We start from the raw sequence: 23,037 nt of genomic DNA, 5'->3' as shown, positions 1-23,037 counted from the left end.
CTGTTTAATTAACCGATATTCCAATATGGCCTTGGCATATTAATCTGGTTGAGGAAATCCATGATGCTAGTACTGAGTTCACTAAACACTGTTAGTCAATGGCTTTGATGAAGTGTGTTTAATGCACGTGAACATGTGCTAGCTGCTCCTGCATCTAAGCATTCTTACAATTAATTTAAGTTTATCTTTTTAATAATAAAAGTTTAACAGTTTGAATTGGGGTTCGTGTGGAATTACTTGCTAATTTTATCAATCTAAATGAAAGATTAGCTAGTTACCTAGCAGTCGCACAGAACTCTGCAAGATATATATATTTTCCCTCGCCTGCACTCTTAAGCACTACTCTTCCTTTTGTGTTGTGCTGTAAAACTTGCTGATCATGGCCCCTAGTGATCATAGTTTTGCATATTATTGCTGCCTCTGCATCACTTGGAGCACCATTATTATCATTGTGGTGCACCTCTTCATCAAAACATGCACCAGCTTTTGCAACAAGACTCGCCACCCACCAAGTCCTCTAGGCTTACCCATTATTGGTCACCTTCACCTGTTAAGTTCGGATTTACCAAACTCCCTCAAAACACTTGCTAGCAGATATGGCCCTCTCATGAAAATACGTTTTGGATCAACACCAATTTATGTTGTATCCGATGCCAAAACAGCCAAGGAGATCTTGAAAATCCATGATGTTGATTTCGCCTCTAAGTATACACTCGGTTTCGGTCTCTCAAAATTTGACATTTATGATGGATATACTTTCTTCAATGCCCCGTACGGCACATATTGGCGATTTATGAAGAAGCTATGCATGACCAAACTATTCCGTGGCCCTCAGCTTGATCGATTCGTTCACATCCGGGAGCAAGAGACATTGAAGCTTTTGAAATCACTGGTGGATAAATCAAGAGAAGGGAAGCCATGTGATTTAGGTGAGGAGCTATCGGTCTTCTCGAGTAATATAATTTGTAGGATGGTAATTGGCAATATATGCGTGGAAGACCCTAATTTACCTATAGAAATAAGGAAGCTGGTAGGAGATATAATGGAAAATGCAGCAAAGTTTAGTTTCAATGAGGTTTTTGGTCCCTTGAACAGATTTGACCTTTTAGGTAAAGGGAAAAGGCTTGTATCAGCGACTAGGAAGTATGACAAGCTACTGGAGCAACTGATGAAGAAATATGAAGACAATTTTGATAAGTTGATCAACAGTGGTGACGAAGAACAGAAAGATGTGATGATCATCTTAATGGAGGCATATAAGGACACAAATGCTGAGTTGAAGTTAACACGGACGCATATAAAAAAGTTCTTCCTAGTGAGTTCTTAATTTACTTTTAGTATACACACACATATATAATGGTTTTATTGCACTCTGCTAAATGCCTAAATCTATTTTTTTTCCTGAAATTTTAAATTTTTTTAAGATTTTTTTTTATGATAATTGTGATTTTATTAAAGATGATAGTGCCATTGAAATAATGACAAAACTAGCATATAATAAAAATAAGATTTATAAGAACAAAATTCCATATAAGATCTATGCGGCTAGAAATTTTTTCAAATGTTAATTAGAAATAATCTCTCGTGCAACGAAAAGTATTTCAGATATGAACTAAATTCATGATTTTTCTGAGAAAATATGATTTTATAATACTGATCATTAAATTTTAATTAAATAACAATTAATATTAAAGTGTAGATTTAAATATGTACGTAATAGTTTAATTTGATTCCAAAAATGCGTCTCTCACTCAATAATTTAAATAAATAATAAAATTCTTTATCAAGATTTTGGATTACAATCAATAAATTTTTTCTCTAAAGTTTAGATCGAAATTCTAAAATAATTAGAGATAAATACTTAACCAATCAAAGATGTATTCCACTTCATGACTAATTAATCAAAGCTGCTTGTGTGTATGTGTGTGCCTATGTATTGCAATAAGTTACCATTATATTGCTGTCATGAACATAATTATTTCTAGCTGTACAGGAAATATTTTTTGCGGGCGTGGAAACTACTGCAACGGCCATGCAATCTGCCATTACAGAGTTAATAAACAATCCCAAAGCATTCATGAAGCTGAGGGAGGAGATTCACTCGGTTTTTGGCTCTAACTATAGGCTACTCAAAGAATCAGACGTCCCAAAGCTTCCTTTCTTACAGGCAGTTGTGAAGGAAACCCTCAGGTTAAACCCTATAGCAACCTTGCGGGCAAGGCAATGCGACGTCGATACTAGGATCAATGGCTATGACATTAAAGCTGGCACTAGAATCCTCATCAACGCCTATGCCATAATGCGAGACTCAGATTCTTGGGAGAAGCCAGATGACTTCTTTCCAGAGAGGTTCTTGGCCGATTCGATGGACACCAATTTTGATCATCATCCAACAATGGACTTTAAGGGAGATCATGATTTTCATTTCCTTCCATTCGGCAGTGGAAGGAGAGCATGCATTGCTGCTTCTCATGGCTTGATTGTCACGCACGCAACGATAGGAGCCCTAGTACAATGCTTTGATTGGGAAGTGAAAGATGATGCTAAGATTGATAACGAAATGGCGACAGGTTATTCAGGATCAAGGGTGTTGCCTCTTGCGTGCTATCCCATCACACGTTTTGATCCCACGAATGCTTAATGCTAGGTATTGAAACTTTGTGATTTTGCTTATTTGTCTTTCGCATGTTCGTTTGATTTATGGAAAATCCTTAAAATTATTCCTCTATTTATATCAATTCGGTATGTAAACTTTCTAAGAAAATGTGGTCAACATTTGCTGGTTTGCTTTATGTGTGCAAAATTTAGACAATGTAATCAAATGGGACTAAATTGCATTAAATTGTAAGAAGACTATTAATTAAAAATACTTAAGAAATAAAAAACAAGATTTTTCGAACAGAATGACAAAAAGAAGAATTCCTGAATTGTTTTTCTTGAGAAGTATTTAGAATTTTAATGGCAAAGGATTCTAGAAATATTTTAAATTTTTTAAAAAAGATTTATTATTTTCTATTTCATAATTTTTTTTTCGCGAGTTATTATTTTTGAAATATTTTTATTATTTTCATTTTTTTTTTTTGCGTCCTGTATTAGCCAGTTACATCACATTGAACTGGTCCAAATTATTACAAACAAGCACCTCTTTAATCTCCATCTTAATTACACTAGTCCACAATCTATTAATCCAACATTGATCAACTATGGCTGATATGCAACATTTTGCAATACCATTCGTTATCTTCCAAGCATCCATCTTTCTGGTGCAAACCATCTCGGCCAAAATCGGCGGCAAGGCTGGCCTCCCGCCAAGCCCTAGAGCCCTCCCAATCATTGGACATATGTACCTCCTTGGTCCAATCCCCCACCAAGCTTTCCACAAGCTCTCAACCCGCTATGGACCTTTAGTTTACTTCTTCATTGGCTCAAAACCTTGTCTTCTTGCTTCTACCCGAGAAGTTGCAAAAGAATTTCTCAAAATCAATGAAGCTAATTTCTTGAACCGTCCTAAAGTATCTGTTGTGTGTGGTCCCGCACCATGTGATGGGGAGACCACCACATTAATCAAGAAGAGAGGCAGCTGGCTGCCTCTTTAATTTAAATGTGTCTGCCACTGTAGAAGGCAGACGAGAGAGAGGGAGAATAGAATTAAAAGAGAGCAAAAACAGAGGAGAAAACGTGAGAAAGAAAGAATAGGAGGCAGCAGAGGAGTCTGTCTTCTTTCTTTGATTTCCAGCTCGTTCACCGTTGGATCGGGACGGTTGGATCAAAGATTGGTGGTGTGGAAGCTGGTCGTTTTGATAGAAAACGGGGCTGTCAGTGTTGTGAGTTTTTCTCTAACATTTCTCTCTTTAATCTTATTATATTCCGAGAATAGGTAGTTCTTGATGATATATATGTTGTAGCCCTTAGTTGAATCTGAGGAAGAACTATTGTGAACCTCTTATTTGTGATAGTGGAAGTTTTTAGGTGGACTACGGTTCCGTGGTTTTTCCCGTATTGGGTTTTCCACGTAAAAATCTTGGCGTTGATTTGTGTGATTGTTGCATTATATTTGTTCATTGTTTGATTCTGTTTTTACTGCACAAAGAGGGAAAAGGATTGGGACTTGTGAATTGTGAATTGTATTCCGCTGAATTGATCCGGTTAGTTGTCCCTAGTTTTCCCAACAAAGTGGTATCAGAGCATTTGGTTGTGTAGATTGAATTCTTGTGCAGTTAAAATGAAAAAGGAAGATTCAGGCATGATAAAGCTCACTTCCTCAAATTATTTTCTATGGAAAACAATGATAGAGGATGATTTATATTGCAATGATTTGGCTTTGCCGATTGAATGTAAAGGAATAAAGCCTGATGATATGGATGATGCAAAATGGAATGGACTTAATAGAAAGGCTACCGCTAATGTTAGAAAATGGGTATCTTCTAAGTCCATTAATCATATTTCTCAAGAACATGACTGCTATACAGTTTGGAAGATGTTGGAAGAAACATTTGCCAATGAGAGTGCACAAAACAAGGTTTTTGTAACTAGAGACCTTATGAATTTGAAGTATAAAGATGGTGAAGATGCTTCAGTGTATATAAATGTATTCCAAGGGTTCTTGAATCAGCTGTCATTGATGAACCTTGAGTTAGCCGATGAAATGCAAGCATTAATCCTATTGAGTTCATTGTCGGATAGTTGGGAGACTTTGGTGGTGTCACTTTGCAATTATACTCCGAATGGAAAGATCACTTTGAAAACAGTGAAGGATTGTATCCTCAATGAAGAGAATAGGAGGAAAGGGACAAGCATTTCCGAGTCTCATGCACTTGTTACAGAACGTCGAGGGAGAAGTCAAAGTAGGTTCTCTCACAATAAACAAGATACAGAATCCGGCAATAAAAAAGGAAAATGGAAGCCAAGAGGAAGATCTCAGTCAAGGAAGGGTTTTAAATGTTATTATTATGACAAGCCTGGGCATATGCAAAAGGATTGCAAAAAGTATAAAAGAGATAAAAAGGGTAGAGATGAAGACAAGAATGAAGATAATGGTACAGCTGCAGTTGTTTTTTATGGTGATGTTGCCATTGTTTGTGATGATGGTTGTGTTAATCTTGCATGTCAAGATACCACCTGGGTTGCAGATTCAACAGCTTCTTATCATGTTACACCCCGACATGATAAGAAGCTTCTTATCATGATAAGTCCATTAATCACGTCGGGGTGTAACATGATAAGAAGCTGCTGAATCTGCAACCCAGGTGGTATCTTGACATGCAAGATTAACACAACCATCATCACAAACAATGGCAACATCACCATCAAAAACAACTGCAGCTGTACCATTATCTTCATTCTTGTCTTCATCTCTACCCTTTTTATCTCTTTTATACTTTTTGCAATCCTTTTGCATATGCCCAGGCTTGTCACAATAATAACATTTAAAACCCTTCCTTGACTGAGATCTTCCTCTTGGCTTCCATTTTCCTTTTTTATTGCCGGATTCTATATCTTGTTTATTGTGAGAGAACCTACTTTGACTTCTCCCTCGACTTTCTGTAACAAGTGCATGAGACTCGGAAATGCTTGTCCCTTTCCTCCTATTCTCTTCATTGAGGATACAATCCTTCACTGTTTTCAAAGTGATCTTTCCATTCGGAGTAGAATTGCAAAGTGACACCACCAAAGTCTCCCAACTATCCGGCAATGAACTCAATAGGATTAATGCTTGCATTTCATCGGCTAACTCAAGGTTCATCAATGACAGCTGATTCAAGAACCCTTGGAATACATTTATATACACTGAAGCATCTTCACCATCTTTATACTTCAAATTCATAAGGTCTCTAGTTACAAAAACCTTGTTTTGTGCACTCTCATTGGCAAATGTTTCTTCCAACATCTTCCAAACTGTATAGCAGTCATGTTCTTGAGAAATATGATTAATGGACTTAGAAGATACCCATTTTCTAACATTAGCGGTAGCCTTTCTATTAAGTCCATTCCATTTTGCATCATCCATATCATCAGGCTTTATTCCTTTACATTCAATCGGCAAAGCCAAATCATTGCAATATAAATCATCCTCTATCATTGTTTTTCATAGAAAATAATTTGAGGAAGTGAGCTTTATCATGCCTGAATCTTCCTTTTTCATTTTAACTGCACAAGAATTCAATCTACACAACCAAATGCTCTGATACCACTTTGTTGGGAAAACTAGGGACAACTAACCGGATCAATTCAGCAGAATACAATTCACAATTCACAAGTCCCAATCCTTTTCCCTCTTTGTGCAGTAAAAACAGAATCAAACAATGAACAAATATAATGCAACAATCACACAAATCAACGCCAAGATTTTTACGTGGAAAACCCAATACGGGAAAAACCACGGAACCGTAGTCCACCTAAAAACTTCCACTATCACAAATAAGAGGTTCACAATAGTTCTTCCTCAGATTCAACTAAGGGCTACAACATATATATCATCAAGAACTACTTATTCTCGGAATACAATAAGATTAAAGAGAGAAATGTTAGAGAAAAGCTCACAACACTGACAGCCCTGGTTTCTGTCAAAACAACCAGCTTCCACACTACCAATCTTCGATCCAACCGTTCAGAATGAAGAGTAACGTGTCTGAAAGCTGCTGTCCAAATCTCAGCCCGATCCAACAGTGAACGAGCTGGAAATCGAAGAAAGAAGACAGACTGCTCTGCTGCCTCTTCTTCTTTCTTTCTCACGGTTTTCTTCTCCTCTCTTCTGTTTCTCTCTACTGCCTCTACAGTGGCAGCTTAATTTAAATCAAAGAGGCTGCCAGCTGCCTCTTCTTAATTAATGTGGTGGTCCCCCCATCACATGGTGCGGGACCACACACAACAGTATGGAAGTTAGTGAAAGAGTTAAATACGCTAGGTGCCAAGTTTAATCTTTCAGATTCAATTTGGTTCTGGCTTAAGGATGCTCGGGACCGGTACGATGCCATGATGGAAAGGATCATGAAGGAGCATGAAGAAGCAAGGAAAAAGATGAAGGAGACACGTGATGAAGATGTTACTGTGAAGGATTTGCTTGATATTTTTACTGGACATATATGAAGATAAGAATGCAGAGAAGAGATTAACCAGAGAAAAAATTAAGGCGTTCATCATGGTAAGTGGCCTGATCGATGCAAACCTCTGCAAACACAATATTAAATCAAAATAATTTATTTGATCCTAAAAATGAATAGAAGAAATCGTTTCACTAATATTTCTTAAACTTTCCTGATTACTGTTTAGAAATCAAACATTAAAACGAATACGAAGGAGTATATATAGTCTCATACACCAGGTAGAGGAGATTCCTTTCAAAAGATTCAATTCTGTTTAAAATTAATAAACTTGAACTCATTCTGTCCTTTACATGAAATCATTGATTTTCCTTCAGATTGTTTATGCTTAAATCTTAAGAGAAACCGCGTATCTTTCAGAATTTTGTTGGGGACTTATCTGGAAAACAAACAGGGTTAGAGTTCAAAGTGTGTAAAATTTCTTTGTGACAGAAAAAAATGATTGTGATGCGATTAACATACTGATGAACGGTGAACTACATTGTGGCATGAAGTTTTGTATTGTTCAGAACATATTTGGTGCTGGGACAGACACATCTTCCATTACAGTAGAATGGGGACTAGCAGAGCTCATTAACCACCCATTATGATGGAGAAAGCTAGACAGAAAATTGACTCTGTTGTGGGAAGGAGCAGGCTAGTACAAGAATCAGATATAGCAAATCCTCCATACCTGCAGGCTATAGTAAAAGAAACACTAAGGCTCCACCCTACTGGTCCATTGATAGTCAGAGAATCATTAGAAGACTGTACCATTGCTGGATACAAAATTCCAGCGAACACCAGACTGTTTGTTAATATTTGGTCACTTGGAAGGGATCCAAATCACTGGGAAAACCCACTTGATTTTAGGCCACAGAGATTTACTGGTGAAGACTGGAGTGGAAATAGTAACATGATGGATGTGAGAGGGCAGCATTTTCATCTATTACCATTTGGGACTGGAAGAAGAAGCTGTCCTGGAGCTTCATTTGCACTACAGTTTGTTCCAACAACTCTTGCTGCTTTGATCCAGTGCTTTGAGTGGAAGGTGGGCGATGGGGAGTGTGGTACTGTTGACATGGATGAGGGACCTGGACTAACCCTTCCTAGGGCTCATTCCCTGGTTTGCATCCCAGTGTCCAGGCCCTGTCCATTTTTAGCAGCGTGATTATAGATGTTGAAACAACTATGATCTTTGTTCATGAATTGTAAAGTCCTTCAGGCCACCAGGAAATGATGATGCACGCCATATACAAGGACTGATTGTTTTCATGCGTGAAGGTAAGTGTTCTTTCGGTAGTACTCGTCTCACTTAGAGTTGCATCAATATTTATGAATCTAGTCCAAGCTGCAGGAAATTTGTGGAGGCCAAATTGAGGGCTCGTTTACAGCTAATCTGGTTGTCTTTTATGCTAAATTGATTCCTGTTGAAGTCATCAAGGTGGCAGACAAAAGTGGTTGTCTAGTCACAAACAACTGAAGATTGCCAAGCTGCTGATTTATCGTGATAATGAATTTAAAGAAGAAAAGATCCATTAATTTTCAAACCACCTTCTTGTCAGTTATCATCACTAGCTTCGAAAGGTTAAGAAACGTTAATCCAACATTATTTCACTGGGCAGATAATTTCCCTTTAAAAATGAAAGCTTTTCCAGATCCATGTTTGAAGAATTATGACAAGCAAGAACCAATTGGGGGAAGTATTCAAATTCATATAATATGCGGATATTTTAGTTGTAACTGTAAAATTCCCCTAAGTTGTTGCTCGAATTAAAAAATTTTTGAACGAAAATAAAGAGAGTCCCCAACATACCTAAGAAATTAATTAATATTGTTATAAAACTTGATTTAGTGGATCAACGTAACTTGAAACTTCTTGACTTAACCCGAGTTTAAAATTAATCTATATAATTGTTGTTTTGATATAATCTAATTAATTTGATAGGTTTCAAGATAGCCTGAAGGATCGATAAAAAATATGATTTAACTTAAAAAAATCAAAATAATTTTTTTTAATATTAAAAGGACTATATATTGGATTCACTAGAGTTTCGCGGTGTAATCTGCTAAATCTGTGATTCGAGTTGTGAACTCTATCGAGTTTAAGAATTTTTAAATATTTTTATTTAATTATACAATAACAAAAATAGATGCTTGTAAAATCAAGTACAAATTAAATATTGAGATGTTTATTTGACACTGTAATGATTTTTTAAAAAGCAAACCTAAACAATTTATGAACACAAATTTAAAATCAAATAAATTTTAAAAGATGAAATTAAGAAAAGAATGATGAAAATGAAAAAAAAAATAAAAGAGAAAAAAAAGAGGGAAATGAAAAAGAAGAAGAAGCCACCTTCTTTGCTATTCATAAATGAATAAATGAGAGAAGTATTGTATGTTCACATGGCAACCATAGAAGGATGATAGTTGCTCACAAGGGGAGTGGAGTAAAAAAGTCCCACTTTGAAAATGTAATGCTTGTTTGATGTATTGTATACTTCACGCTCAAGACAGTGATGTAATGCTTATTCGCTTTCAAATTTATTGAACTTGGCCTGCAATGGAAACCTGGGTGTGGGTCATATTTGAACATGTCTCAAATATGTTTGGATCTTACGTTAAGGTAACGGGTCAGGTTCAGTTTTGACCTGGCCAACCGCTAGCTTGCAGGAAAGACCAAAAGTACAAAACTTTGAAAAAACATCTTACAACTGAAATAAATCATAAACATTAATAGTAGACGAACAGGTTGGAACAAAGGCTAAAATTAAAATATTATGCGGCAGTCATTATCTTATTCTCCAGGCTTGTCGTTCTGCGCGCCTGTCTCATTCTGGAATACAACTTTTGAAAATTAAGAATAATCGATGAGCTTGTTCTAGAGTAGCAATGTTGGCCTAAACTGGTTAATATTAATATTAATTGGTGTTTGCTGTGTTAATTATAGGAAAAAAAATCTGGTTTTCTTGATGTTGTGCCGTCCTGGCAGTCCCCATCTCCCTTCTCCTGGAACCAAATGAAATTTGTTGTTCAAAACACAGAAAAAGAAAAGACAAAGTTTTCCTTGCATAAATAACTCTCTGAAACTTGTTAATCTCAGTTACTGTCCTAGGTTTCAAGCATGGCTGATATCCAAGGCTATATCATACTTTTCCTATTATGGCTACTCTCCACCATTTTGGTCAGAGCAATACTAAACAAGACTCGAGCCAAACCTCGCCTTCCACCGAGCCCATTGGCCTTACCAATCATTGGACACCTCCATCTCCTTGCCCCAATACCCCACCAAGCTCTTCATAAGCTCTCAACCCGGTATGGACCATTGATTCATTTATTCCTTGGTTCTGTCCCTTGTGTTGTTGCTTCTACACCTGAGACTGCAAAGGAGTTCCTCAAAACTCATGAAAATTCTTTCTGCGATCGTCCTAAGTCAACCGCAGTCGATTTTCTAACATATGGATCAGCTGATTTCTCATTTGCCCCTTATGGACCTTACTGGAAATTCATGAAGAAAATTTGTATGACTGAACTTCTTGGAGGTCGAATGTTAGACCAGCTTCTTCCAGTTAAGCATGAAGAGATTAGGCAGTTTTTACAGTTCTTGCTAAAGAAAGCAAATGCAAGAGAGTCAATTGATGTTGGAAGTCAACTTATAAGGCTAACTAATAATGTTATATCGAGAATGGCAATGAGCCAAAGGTGTTCAGATAATGATGATGAAGCAGATGAGGTCAGGAATTTGGTGCATGAGGTAGCTGATCTTACAGGGAAGTTTAATTTGTCAGATTTTATTTGGTTTTGCAAGAACTTGGATTTGCAGGGATTTGGAAAAAGGCTGAAGGAAGTCCGCAAAAGGTTCGACACGATGACGGAAAGGATCATAATGGAGCATGAAGAGGCGAGGAAGAAAAAGAAAGAAACTGGTGAAGGTGACCCCGTGAAGGATCTACTTGATATTTTACTTGATATATCAGAAGATGATAGCTCAGAAATGAAATTGACCAGAGAAAATATCAAGGCGTTCATACTGGTAAAGTCTATCAGCCACAAAACCTTTACTCAATACCAGTCCCTAGTTCCCATAAAGTTAAATTCTATGAAAGAAATCAATTTTAAGAATTTATGGATTTGATAATGATGAAGTAAACTAAAATTCCCCAACCATTAATGTTTAGATAAAAAAAATTTACAATTTCCCTGTCCCAAAATAGAGTTCTGGGCAAGATCATGCCTAAAATAATGTTGTTTTGAAAGGAAAAAAAAAAGGTTTTTTGACCTGCCAAGACGTTCTTATAACTAGGTTTTTATCAAATCTGTTCTTATGCAATATCATGACATAAAATCAGAAATAGATATAAAAACGCAAATTTCTGCATTGCACAGGACATATTCGCGGCGGGGACAGACACCTCTGCTGTTACCATGGAATGGGCACTAGCAGAGCTCATCAATAACCCAAACATCTTGGAGAGAGCAAGAGAAGAGATAGATTCTGTTGTAGGACAAAGCAGACTAGTACAAGAATCAGACATCGCTAACCTGCCCTACGTTCAAGCTATACTAAAGGAAACACTGAGGCTTCACCCCACTGGTCCAATAATTCTGAGGGAATCAAGTGAAAGCTGCACCATCAATGGCTATGAAATTCCAGCAAGAACCAGGCTATTCGTTAACGTGTGGGCTATTAATAGAGATCCAAACTACTGGGAGAACCCACTTGAGTTCGAACCGGAAAGGTTTCTTTGCGCAGGAGAAAATGGAAAGAGTCAGCTGGATGTGAGGGGTCAGCATTTTCACTTTCTTCCATTTGGGAGTGGAAGAAGAGGGTGCCCTGGAACTACACTGGCACTTCAAATGGTTCAAACAGGCCTTGCTGCTATGATTCAATGCTTTGATTGGAAAGTTAATGGCACTGTTGACATGCAAGAAGGAACTGGTATAACACTTCCAAGGGCCCATCCCTTAATTTGTGTCCCAGTGGCAAGGCTCAATCCATTTCCATCGTTCTGATCATTTGCCATGGATAACAGGGGTTTGAATACATGGCTTAAAAGGAGAACTATAAAGTCAGTCGAGCCACCAACATTCAGACTTGTGAAGCGGATTCTCAATTCTAATGTAATTGCAGCGATCGGATACACACTGAAAATCAAAATTTGGACCAAAAAATATGATAAATTGCCTTAGTACTTTTTTTTTAAAAAACTGTATGTGTGAACTACGTTGTTCACATATAAGGGTTATATGGTCTGATTATTAGTTCTTCTACTCTAGTATTATCTTTGCACACAAATAAAAAAATCATAGTTTTAATAACCTCATCCCCAACATTCAGGATTTCGGTTACTAGTTGAAAGAATTAACTCTAGTTAATTTAATTTTTTTAAATGATATTTCATTATTTGAATTGCGGATCAATCTAAATTTCTAATCAAATTAGACTAAGGGTTTTTTTTTTTTTTTTTAACTTGGATTGGTTTACATTCAAATTAACTGTGTTTATTAGGTCAATTTAAATTTTATAATTATGATAAAAATTTCCATATATGAGTATATTTCTCATATAATTAACCCATTACATAACAAAAATATTCCTTCTTTAAAAAAAATAGCAAATAATAAAATATTTTATCATTTGTTGAGAATCTTTTAAAGTCAAACCTTAAAAATTACCTGGACTTAATTTTATTCTCAATTTGTTTTTATTAATTTTGTTCTTTAAATTTTAAAAATTTCCAAACAAAGCTTTTTACTCATGTGAAATCGTGAATTCCATCGCAATTTTTTTTTTTATGCAATAAAAGAGTTATTTTGTAGGAAATTTAAAGTTTTTCTATTAACAGATTCTAATAATAGGGCATCAATAAAATAATAAAAAATCAATTAAAAACTAAATTGATATAAAAGTTAAAATAATCTATTGGAAGTTGTAACGTTATCCTTACAAGCATAGTTTTTAGAATTGATCGGTGGCCGGTTTGGTTTAAGGTTTGGGTTTTGAATTTTAATCGGTTATCCGGTTACTTGAATTAAATTTTTTTAAAATAATTAAAATTAATTTGTTTTAATAAAAAAATCAACGAGTTGTAACCGGTTTTTACTGAATCAATCTGATCGTCAGATCAGCCAGGTCAATCTACTAGGTTTTTTTCTCCTATTTTTTTTAATATGGCCTAGTTTCAATTCCTGAACGATCAGATTTCAGATTAACATGTTAAACCGGGTTGAATTTCAAAACCACGTTGGTAAGCATCATCAGTCATCATCACAAGCAACACCAACAAAACAAAAACAAATCCGAAAGTAGATGGAAAGGAGGTGGCGTGTCTAACACATGGGACCCATGAAACCCAGCTTTCATTCTCAGCCCACAGTTTCTCTCTCTCCCTCCTGTTTTTCAGCAATTTTGAACCATCCTATTCGAATGGCTCCCTCGATTCTCTGAAGATACTAAACTCTCAATCAGGCAAATCAGTCTTTCTATTTGTGCTTGACCCCATTCTATCCTCTCGGTCTCTCTCCCTCTCTAACTTCTCTTTCTTTCTCTTAACTTCCTTGCAACGTCTTTGGTTTTTTGAATCTGATAATATTTTATTAATCTTTTCCCGTGTTTTTATCAGATCTAAATTCTGTCTTTGTTCCACAATTTTGGTTTTTTATGATAAGTTTTCGATAAAAATCCAATCTTATCTCTCATGCTTGTTCATTGAAATTTGGCGAATACTTGAGAGAGTGCTAGGAATATAAACTCCTGTGATTATTTTAAATCAATCTAATTCTAATCACATTGTAATCTCAATTTTTCTCTTCAAAATTATTGTTTACTCGGAAAAATAACTTCTGGGTTTCTTTTAAATTAATCAAATTTGGATTAAATTCTCATAAAGTTCATTCCTTTAGAGTGATTGCAATTCTGGGTTTCTCTCAAAACATGGTAACAGTCAATATAGGAATGCTTCATTATGTAATAGACCACATTTATGGAGCGTTTATGCACAGAACCAAAATAAGCCCACCATTCTTTTCTAGAGGGTGGGGTGGTTCAAAGCTTGAGCTTTTAGAGAGAATGATTAAGGACTTATTCCCTGAAGTTGAAGGCCAAAATTGGCCTCCAAGTTTAATACAACCTATTTGGAGAACAGTTTGGGAGACCAGAAGTGCTTGTTTAAGAGAAGGTGTTTTTAGGACTACTTGTGATGAGCAGTTGATTAGTGCATTGCCTCCTGAGAGTCACACTGCAAGGGTTGCTTTTCTTGCACCCAAACATGTCCCACCACAGAAGATGGCCTGTGTGGTTCATCTCGCAGGTAAAACGGTGTATCTTTGAATCTGCTTGAATTTGAATATAATAGCCAAGTCTTAGATCAAATCCCCAGTTCTTAGTTGTGAGTATATGTCGGTAAATTTAGATATTATTTTTATTTGGATTGGCGAAATTGTGAATTGGTGGTTTCTATGTGGTTCAGGGATTGTCCTTAAAGTTGGTTAAATGGTTGTTTTATAGTTTCAAGTCCAGTTTAATGCTTGTGTAAAAAATGTCTGGTTGATTGTAAATTGAGTGGGTTTGCCTTTGTTGGCAGTGTGAAGAATGCACATGACCTCATTTCTGCTTAATTTGATGGTTATTAGGGAGTAGATGCTAAACCTTCATTCTGCAGGCACTGGGGACCATTCATTTGATCGGAGATTGCATCTTGGTGGACCATTATTGAAGGAAAATATTGCAACCATGGTGCTAGAGAGGTTAGAGTTAATCTTGTATTGTTAGTCAATCCAGTAAGGTAAATCTTTTTTATTGTATTGTGTAAGCTACAGATGCTGTATTTGATCTGAACATGGAATTTACAGCCCTTTCTATGGACGGAGACGACCCATGCTGCAGCATGGCGCAAAGCTCTTGTGTGTTAGTGACTTGCTTTTATTAGGTAGGACAACCATTGACGAGACACGCAGTCTTTTACATTGGTTAGACTCTGAGGCAGGGTTTGGAAAGATGGGTGTTTGTGGACTGAGCATGGGTAAGAACAATTTGGTTTTACAATTATTGGTTGAACTTAACCCTTCTTGGGGACCGTTGAGAAGTAGACTGATTAAGTTGTTTAAAATCAACATATTAGTTTAGAATTCTGAAGGACATCAAACAATGTCCAGGGTTTTGGTCCATTTTTATCTTCAAAATCTTGATGCTCTTATTGAATCTAGGAGGAGTACATGCTGCAATGGTTGGATCACTGCACCCCACACCTGTTGCAACCCTTCCTTTTCTTTCTCCACACTCTGCTGTTGTGGCATTCTGTGAGGGGATATTGAGGTATGGCACTGCATGGGAGGCACTGAGAGAGGATCTTGCAGTGCAAAAGCCTGCAATGACTCTCGAGGATGTGAGAGAACGGATGCGAAATGTGCTGTCTCTCACAGATGTCACGCGCTTTCCAATTCCCAAAAATCCCAATGCTGTAATATTTGTTGCTGCAACCGTAAGTATTGTATGATGATACTTTTTTAAGAAAACTGGTGGAATTGGTGATTATCTCCTTGAGTCAACCATTATTATATTTCTAGTTGGCATTGGTATCGATTTCTTCACTTAGTATCGTATCATGTTTTATCATGTCTATGTTCTTGCCAGTAAAACTACAAGTTACCATGCCAATTTATGCTAGTTTGGACAGCCAAACCTGTCATGCCAACATTGAACCAACAGATAAGAACTTCTCAGACTATTTAGCTAATTTTTCGACTTGGATTTGAGGAAGTGTTGCTACCTTAGATATTCATGCATCATTCCATTTTTTGTTTTAGGCTGCTTCTTCTACTTTGTACAGTTTTCAAAAACCTTCCTACTAAATCTAATATTAGTTGCTATCTTAATCAACTGCAATTATGTTTTTAGGATGATGGATACATACCAAAACACTCTGTTTTGGAGCTTCAAAAAGCTTGGCCAGGTTCAGAGGTGAGATGGGTTACTGGTGGACATGTCTCATCCTTTCTTCTGCACAATGATGAGTTTCGGAGAGCGATTATTGATGGGCTTAACAGATTAGAGTGGAAGGAGCCTCCATTTTGAAACGAGTCACATATGAAGAAGACCAAAATAATTCTTTTTGGTAATCTTCTTCACCCGTAGTTCTTGCTAAACTTGTACAATGTATTACCGCTGATATCTTGGAGCATCTCCTGAAGAGAAGGAGAAATGGCGGGGTGGGGGCTTTTTAATTATTTGTTTCCTCTTGAATGTGAAAGGAACCTCACGGATTTAGGGAATAATATAAGTGATGTCATTGGAACTAACAACAATAAAAATTCTGGAATAGTCACGGAAGATCGTTTTTTAGTTTGGTTATGGGTTCTGATTATGTTTTAACTACAAAATTGGTGGTTACTTCAATCGATGCTTTGGAAACTTGCAAGTGTGTGCATTTTCAATTCCAGCGTTTGCAAATTTAGGAAAGCGTTGCATGTTAAATTATTTTAATACAGTCTTTGGACTTGGTGAAAAAACCCGGGCATTAAAATATGTAGTTTTTGAGTCAATATGCACTCCAGGTTCCAGGATTTTGTGTAGTTCATCTGGGACGTGCTCTGGAAGGCTGATATGAGATAGTACTCGTCCCACCAGGTCATAGGAGCTCTTCGCATAAAACCTGTTGAGCTCTAGTATACATTCTGACTAAACTAGGGTTATGAAAAGACGGTGCGAAAATAGAATTTGCAATCGTTGGCATTATTTAGAGACCCAGAGTAAAGAAGTGGAGGAAGACGGAACTCCTAGCATTTAGAAGCTCGTCTGATATTCTTTATTAGTACATGGTAGCTTCAGCTGCCTGTAAACTTTGGCATTTTGGACCTTTTGTTGAGGAGCTGGAAAAGCAGCTTATGAGAATGTTTGGCAGTCTCCCCCATCTCCATAGAATCATAAAAAGGAAATGTCAGGATACAGACATTGCCTTGCCTCATGTCTCCCAGGCCTGTATTGGTTTATTTAACTGATAATTGTTTGGAGAAACGAAAGAAAAAGATACTTTAAAAAAAAAAACTCATACCACTTCAAGGTACATCTAAGTGGCAAATCCATACTCAGGCCACTGCCTATTTGCAGCTTGCCAGTGGAGCGCCGCACAAGCACCTGTTATGGAAATATGCGGTGTAATCTAAGGTCTGTAATTTACCACCTTGGGGAATCTGACCGCAAAGCCTGTTGTAACTCACGTTCAAGGACAGGTAATTTAACTGAGTCATCTGAGTAGGAATGCTCCCGAAAATCTTGTTGTGATTAACATCCAAATATGTCAAAGTGTTGGGAAACACCACCTTTGAAAGATTAAACTCCAGCAAATTCCTGGAGAGATCCACACTTCCACTAGTTTTGTTTGGCCCAAAAAGCATGGAAGCATCACCTTCAAGTTTGTTGCGTGAGAAATCAATCAAACGAAAGTCTGTGTTGTCTAATGAAGCAGGGATTTTACCAGAAAGTTGGTTATGAGACAGGGAAATACCCGGTACTCTGCCTGCAAAGTTGCCAAATGATTCTGGGATTGGACCAGTAAGATTATTCCTATCCAATTCAAGAATATCAATTTCCGGCATTAAAGCGAGTGAACTTGGTATTGATCCTGAGAGGCTGTTGAAAGACAGGACCAATACTCTCAGATTCTTGAGTTTGCTAAGAGAGTCAGGTACTGGGCCAGTGAGGTTGAGTCGGCTAAGTCTGAGTGAAATGAGATGTATGAGATTGGAAATGGAGGGCGGTATCGGGCCTGTAATATTTGTCAGCTTGTGGAACTCAAGGGTCTCGAGATAGGGCAAGTCCCCAACTTCAGCAGGGATTTCACCAGAAAGGTCGCCAGAAAAGATTCTTAGGGAAACAATGCGGTTGGTGGTAGGGTCACACTCCACCGCGTTCCAAGATGTGCAGCAGTCCGTGTCCGATAGCCATGAGGCTAGGAGGTAAGGATCACCAAAATGGTTTTTAATTTGGAGGAGAACTTTTTTATCGTGGGGATTGCAAAGTTCTGAAAAGGAGAGTGAAAGGAGATTGAGAACAAGTAAGGAGATGAAGAGGGCTTTCATGTTTGGGAAATCTGACAACTATTTTCTGTTTTGTGAGAAATGATATGCTCCAGGGTTGCTATATATAAGGAAGGATAGGGGCAGCATGTGAGGCCTTATTGTCTTGGCTGGTCATCAAGTTCATTGTTGAACGTGAGAGCTCAAATTAATGGATGCATCCTTTGACTTGGATTTTCTGGCAACAGATCGAGCGAGAGTGCAGCAGCCATCGAGCTGCTAAGGAAATGAATTTTTTATTTTTTTTGACAGTGTATAGTGATTAAGGATAGGACAGGGAAGACCCTTAATAGCACTGCATTCATACACTATTCCCTCCAACTCTGGAGTTTTGGCATCCGACTTCTTCTTTGATGCTTATCTTTATGTTTAGCAATGAAATATTATATTATATAAAAAAAGAAAAACTAAAAGAGGGTGGAAAAACACTCTGCACACAGACACGGACGGTCCTTTTCTTTTCTTAACAAATCTTGAATGGATATTACCGTGTCAGTTTGCCACTAGACAGGTTGACTGGTCAAATGCGATGGCATTGTTTCTTATCTCACATGAGCTGGATCTCAAATTCACAGACTGTAATCTAATTAATCATGATATCTTTCCCTCCTACGTTTACAGTAGCAACTTTCTCCATGCAAGCAAAGGAAGCAAGATAAGCATAAGGATTCTAAAATAATATATATTTTTTATTTTTTTAAAATTATTTCTTGCATCAAAATAATCTAAAATATAAAAAAATAATTTTATTTTTTTAAAAAAAATACTATTTAAAATGCAATCCCAAACATTCTTTCAAAGAGGCTGCGATCCAGCAACATTTGAATTATTAATTTGGAAGTGTCTATTAACCTGTTTTTTATATTCAGCAGCAGCAGCAGCAATAATAATAATAATAATAATATAGTCTTCACAAAAGTTAATATCCTTTAAGACCTTTTATAATCAAAGTGGCAGCAATTTAAACATTAGAATTTTTATTCTGTAAATGTGAGTTAACGGGTACTTTTTTCTATTCAGTTTTTCTCCAAACCAAGAAATGTTAATTATTAGGGCTTTGCTAAGCTCTCTCTCTCTCTTTTTTTACTTTGATTTATTATTATTTTTCTTCTGGTTTTAGGGTTTCTAGAAGGCTCTGAGATTTTCACTGCGGAAATTATATTTAGGTTTATGGATTTTACTATATAATATTAATCAGTTTAATTTGATTCTTTGCCCCTTTTTTTTTATATAGTGAAAACAAATTGAATGTTAAGTTGGGGGATTCAGACTCATCATAATGCAATTGGACTCTTCCTCTCTAGAGGCAGATGGCCAATATGATGTCTAATATATTGGAATTTTAAAATTAACAAAAAAAAAGTATATTAACAAAAATAATAAAAAAGACTTGGAATACAATGGATGTTGATTCCTATTGGCTAATTTTAGGCTTAGAACCTCTCCACCACTGAGTAATCAAGTAAGCTGACTAACATCATCATTAATACAACTTTTCATGGTATAAAAAAATTAATTATTCATGTTATAATTGATTCTCATATTGCCCAGTGTTCTAGAGTTTTTATTTTAATCTAGCTTTTCATTTAGCCTAAAAGGTTCCTAAGTAAAGCAGGGAACATTTTTCAAATAGATAATGATCTTGAACACAATTTAGTTTTTGGTGGATTTAACAGGTTTTAACTTCACTTAGGACCTGCAATTTTTCAATATTTTCTATGAGACTGTACTGGGAAACTTTAAGTTACAGATTAGGCACTGTCTAGCTTCCAAGAATTTTTTTTTTAAAGAATTACACAGTTTGAAAAAGTTTTGGAAAAATAACATAATTTTAAAAAAAACCGTTATTTTAAATTATGTTCTTTATATAACTGCTATTTTAAATCATGATTTTAATATAATCACGTTTCAGAATTGCGTGATTTTAATATAAACACCGTGGATTTGTTCTTCTTTCGACATAGATGGTGCTTTCTGTTCACAGTTATTTGCAGCCATGGAATTATGATTCTACTGCATATGGTCCGTGGGAGGCCAAGACATGTCCCTTGTAGTAGCCTTCCCTGTCCTTTTTTTTCATGGGCTAACAAACAACAGTATGCTTGACAGAAAGAAACAGCAATCCCAAGAAATAAAGAAAAGAAAAGAAAGGAAACGCAGGGCCATTTTAAAGGAGATGAACAAAATAAAAGTGAATGCACACACTATATCGAAACCGAAATCCAGTAGATTAGAGACAGATAAGAGCTACATGCATATGGGTGTTAACCTGTGCCGTAAATTAGAGATAAATTATGACAGAAATGTTGATAAATTAGAGATAAATACCTGCAGCCAATCCAGTCGTCAACTCTTCAAGTAAAGCTGCTGAGCAAGTTAGAGCAAGAGATTGATCATCTACAACACCGCGCACCCATGCCGATCGTAGTATTTTTAACCTTTCTTTAAACCCCTGGTGCGCTCTCAATAATTGCAGGCTTGACGGTTTAGATTCAAATGGTTTGTATGTTACTCCATTTCCAAAGCAGGATAAAATATGCAATGCACGAGAAGGTGATTCTTGATTATTTCCAGATCAACTATTGGCGAGTTCTGTCTCGGCATACCAGAGATATAAAAGCGGCGCACTAGATCGTAAATCCTGCACCCAAAAACAGAAGAAACTTAGTACTGTTTTATTTTTCCAATACTTTTCTATCTTAAGCTATATCCTGATTTTCTGATAGTCTGCCGTGAACTCAGATGGAAGAAAAGCTGAAATCAGAAGTCACCGATTCATGTCGCCGCATTCTATGCTATGTTGCCATTACGTCCAATATTCAAATAATGACTGGAAGTGAAAACCAATTTATTTTGGATCATATTGCCACCTATCAAATTCTGTCTTGGTTGATATTATTCTTACACAAGAATCCAGTTTTGCACCAAACAAAGGATGGAAAACATAATTTACTTAGCTAAAATTGTCGGAACCAGAGGGATATTAATGGAATGGATTATCATGGGCATAGTTGTTAGAACAGCTCAGTTTTGGCAAACTGATTTGAGAAATCCGTGACTCGAGGTTGATTTAAATGAGGTTATTTAAGTTGAAAAAAAAATAAGATTTTAATTCGATGAAATCTAATTAACTCTCCTAGATTGAATCGTGAACTCATTGATTCAGTTAAATCTAACCAGTGAATTTTAAGAATTTTTCTTATAACTTGCGAGTTGACTCGATGTCATAGTAATCCATTTTCTTTTCTAGATATGTTCCCAAACCTGTTTAAATCTGCCAAAAACTTATTTATGTTCGGAAGACCTTTACTTTTGAAATTATGTTTAGGAATTTCCATTGGGTTTCTCAGAGTTTGGGCCCATAACACGACATGAAAACCATCGCATAGCTTATTTTAACACTGTTGGCCCAACCTATTATTAAATATATTCAAATTAATCAGCTGGAACGCCGATGGAAATTTTTTTAAAAGGGTGTTTCTTACGGTTAAAAAATATTTTGATTTTTTTTATTTTAATTTTTTTTTTATTGTTGAATAGTTTTAAAAAGAAACCCTTTGTAAACGATTTCTTCCAGCAGAGGAGCGACATGGCAGCAAACCAAGACGCAGGAAAACCTTGACGTCGAAATTTATTTACTTTGAAATTTAAAAAATAATTTTACTTTATAAATTGGTGTAAGATATAATCTGTGAAACTTAAAAAGATATTTACTTTTAAAATAATTTCTTGACATAATATTTAGAGAAAACACTACACCTCGTCTTTTGACATTAAAAAAAAAAAGAGAGAGAAAGAAAATAAGTGAACTGTATGTGCTTCAGTACTGATTTATTACAGAAATAAGAATTATTAGATGACATCAATATTAACAGACTCATTATGCCATTTTCCAATCTATAAAAACAATATCAAGTAGTATATAATTCATAAATGATAGCAACGGCCTGAACTTTCTAAATGGTATTGAAAAGAAAATCAAAAAAATAAGAATTATTAGTATTTAACCAACCTAATTTGGAAAGAAAAGGAAACTCTAAAATAGCTAGGAAAATAAAGAAAAAAAATAAAAAATTATCAAGGAAAATACTAATAATTAAAAATCAATATTTTTAGGTCTAATTTGAGCACCTTCCCAACCTTAGGTTACATTTTTGTTTCGAGTACCTTCACTTCATGATTTTTTCTATTAAGTACCTGCATTGATATATATATATATATATATATATATATATATATATATATATATATATATATATATATATATATTCTATTTGTTTACTTATACTCATAAAATTGGATCAATAAGTACGATTACTCAAATAGAAAGAATCATGCATAAAGTACAAAAACACCATATATCATTATCTATAATTTTAATAATAAATTAAAAACAATATATATATACAGACACGATATGGGTTTTTGATTGATTAACATAAAACTATATCCATAAATATATTTTTTTTCAATTTTATTCAAATATTCCACACCAAAACCTTTTTTTTTTTTTAATTTAAAATAACCTAACCATTCAGGTCATATCGGACAAATATCCATCCGATTTGGATATCATTGACATGATACTCCACATGAATCCGCTAAGTATTAATCTTGGCCAAATTCAAGTCTGAGAAATCCATGGTGTCTGCAACATTTATTAATAATTAAATTGTGGGAGTGAAGGGTATGGAGATAAGGCAAGTCCCTAAATATATGTGTGTGAAAGTTTCTTATATTATGCTGAATTCTACATCAACTTCTACCAAAAGCACAGAATAAATGCATCTGCTCAAAGATAATACTAACTCAAAACGCTATTTTTTTCACATCCTGATGTGAATTTAGCTCCTCTCGTAGGCTGAACCCAACATCAGGATGC

The 23,037-nt window shown here is 35.8% G+C and overlaps 4 protein-coding genes and 1 pseudogene across 4 annotated transcripts; 4 read left to right on the top strand and 1 right to left on the bottom strand.

Annotated features, from left to right (window-relative positions):
• The first annotated feature begins 299 nt into the window (after positions 1-299).
• LOC7483992 (cytochrome P450 93A3) lies at positions 300-2,790 on the top strand. Its single transcript, XM_002323260.3, has 2 exons — positions 300-1,315; positions 1,994-2,790. The coding sequence occupies exons 1-2, from the start codon at positions 380-382 to the stop codon at positions 2,639-2,641; spliced, it is 1,584 nt and encodes a 527-aa protein (XP_002323296.1). The 5' UTR covers positions 300-379; the 3' UTR covers positions 2,642-2,790.
• Positions 2,791-6,820: 4,030 nt separating this feature from the next.
• Positions 6,821-8,629, top strand: LOC18106152 (3,9-dihydroxypterocarpan 6A-monooxygenase-like; annotated as a pseudogene).
• A 1,404-nt stretch (positions 8,630-10,033) lies between these two features.
• LOC7483990 (cytochrome P450 93A3) lies at positions 10,034-12,240 on the top strand. The gene is made up of 2 exons (XM_002323258.3): positions 10,034-11,115; positions 11,469-12,240. Exons 1-2 carry the CDS (start codon positions 10,207-10,209, stop codon positions 12,093-12,095), a joined length of 1,536 nt encoding a protein of 511 aa, XP_002323294.1. The 5' UTR covers positions 10,034-10,206; the 3' UTR covers positions 12,096-12,240.
• Positions 12,241-13,426: 1,186 nt separating this feature from the next.
• On the top strand, positions 13,427-16,422 carry LOC7468951 (uncharacterized). Its single transcript, XM_002323257.4, has 5 exons — positions 13,427-14,392; positions 14,744-14,828; positions 14,934-15,103; positions 15,288-15,562; positions 15,979-16,422. Exons 1-5 carry the CDS (start codon positions 14,017-14,019, stop codon positions 16,153-16,155), a joined length of 1,083 nt encoding a protein of 360 aa, XP_002323293.2. The 5' UTR covers positions 13,427-14,016; the 3' UTR covers positions 16,156-16,422.
• Positions 16,423-16,786: 364 nt separating this feature from the next.
• Positions 16,787-18,465, bottom strand: LOC7468950 (polygalacturonase inhibitor). Its single transcript, XM_002322650.4, has one exon. It carries the CDS (start codon positions 18,156-18,158, stop codon positions 17,178-17,180), a length of 981 nt encoding a protein of 326 aa, XP_002322686.1. The 5' UTR covers positions 18,159-18,465; the 3' UTR covers positions 16,787-17,177.
• Positions 18,466-23,037: the final 4,572 nt, after the last annotated feature.

This window comes from Populus trichocarpa, chromosome 16 (genome assembly GCF_000002775.5).
Source record: "Populus trichocarpa isolate Nisqually-1 chromosome 16, P.trichocarpa_v4.1, whole genome shotgun sequence".
Taxonomy (NCBI): domain Eukaryota; kingdom Viridiplantae; phylum Streptophyta; class Magnoliopsida; order Malpighiales; family Salicaceae; genus Populus; species Populus trichocarpa.
This window is presented reverse-complemented; position numbering and strand designations above follow the sequence as displayed.

Bases quoted from the DNA above. Each gene is read 5' to 3' on its own strand.
- LOC7483992 (XM_002323260.3), top strand. From the start codon at position 380: ATGGCCCCTAGTGATCATAGTTTTGCATATTATTGCTGCCTCTGCATC. The intron at 1,316-1,993 runs GTGAGTTCTTAA...CTAGCTGTACAG, and splicing joins ATATAAAAAAGTTCTTCCTA to GAAATATTTTTTGCGGGCGT.
- LOC7468951 (XM_002323257.4), top strand. From the start codon at position 14,017: ATGGTAACAGTCAATATAGGAATGCTTCATTATGTAATAGACCACATT. The intron at 14,393-14,743 runs GTAAAACGGTGT...TTCATTCTGCAG, and splicing joins CTGTGTGGTTCATCTCGCAG to GCACTGGGGACCATTCATTT. The intron at 14,829-14,933 runs GTTAGAGTTAAT...TGGAATTTACAG, and splicing joins GCAACCATGGTGCTAGAGAG to CCCTTTCTATGGACGGAGAC.
- LOC7483990 (XM_002323258.3), top strand. From the start codon at position 10,207: ATGGCTGATATCCAAGGCTATATCATACTTTTCCTATTATGGCTACTC. The intron at 11,116-11,468 runs GTAAAGTCTATC...TGCATTGCACAG, and splicing joins ATATCAAGGCGTTCATACTG to GACATATTCGCGGCGGGGAC.
- LOC7468950 (XM_002322650.4), bottom strand. From the start codon at position 18,158: ATGAAAGCCCTCTTCATCTCCTTACTTGTTCTCAATCTCCTTTCACTC.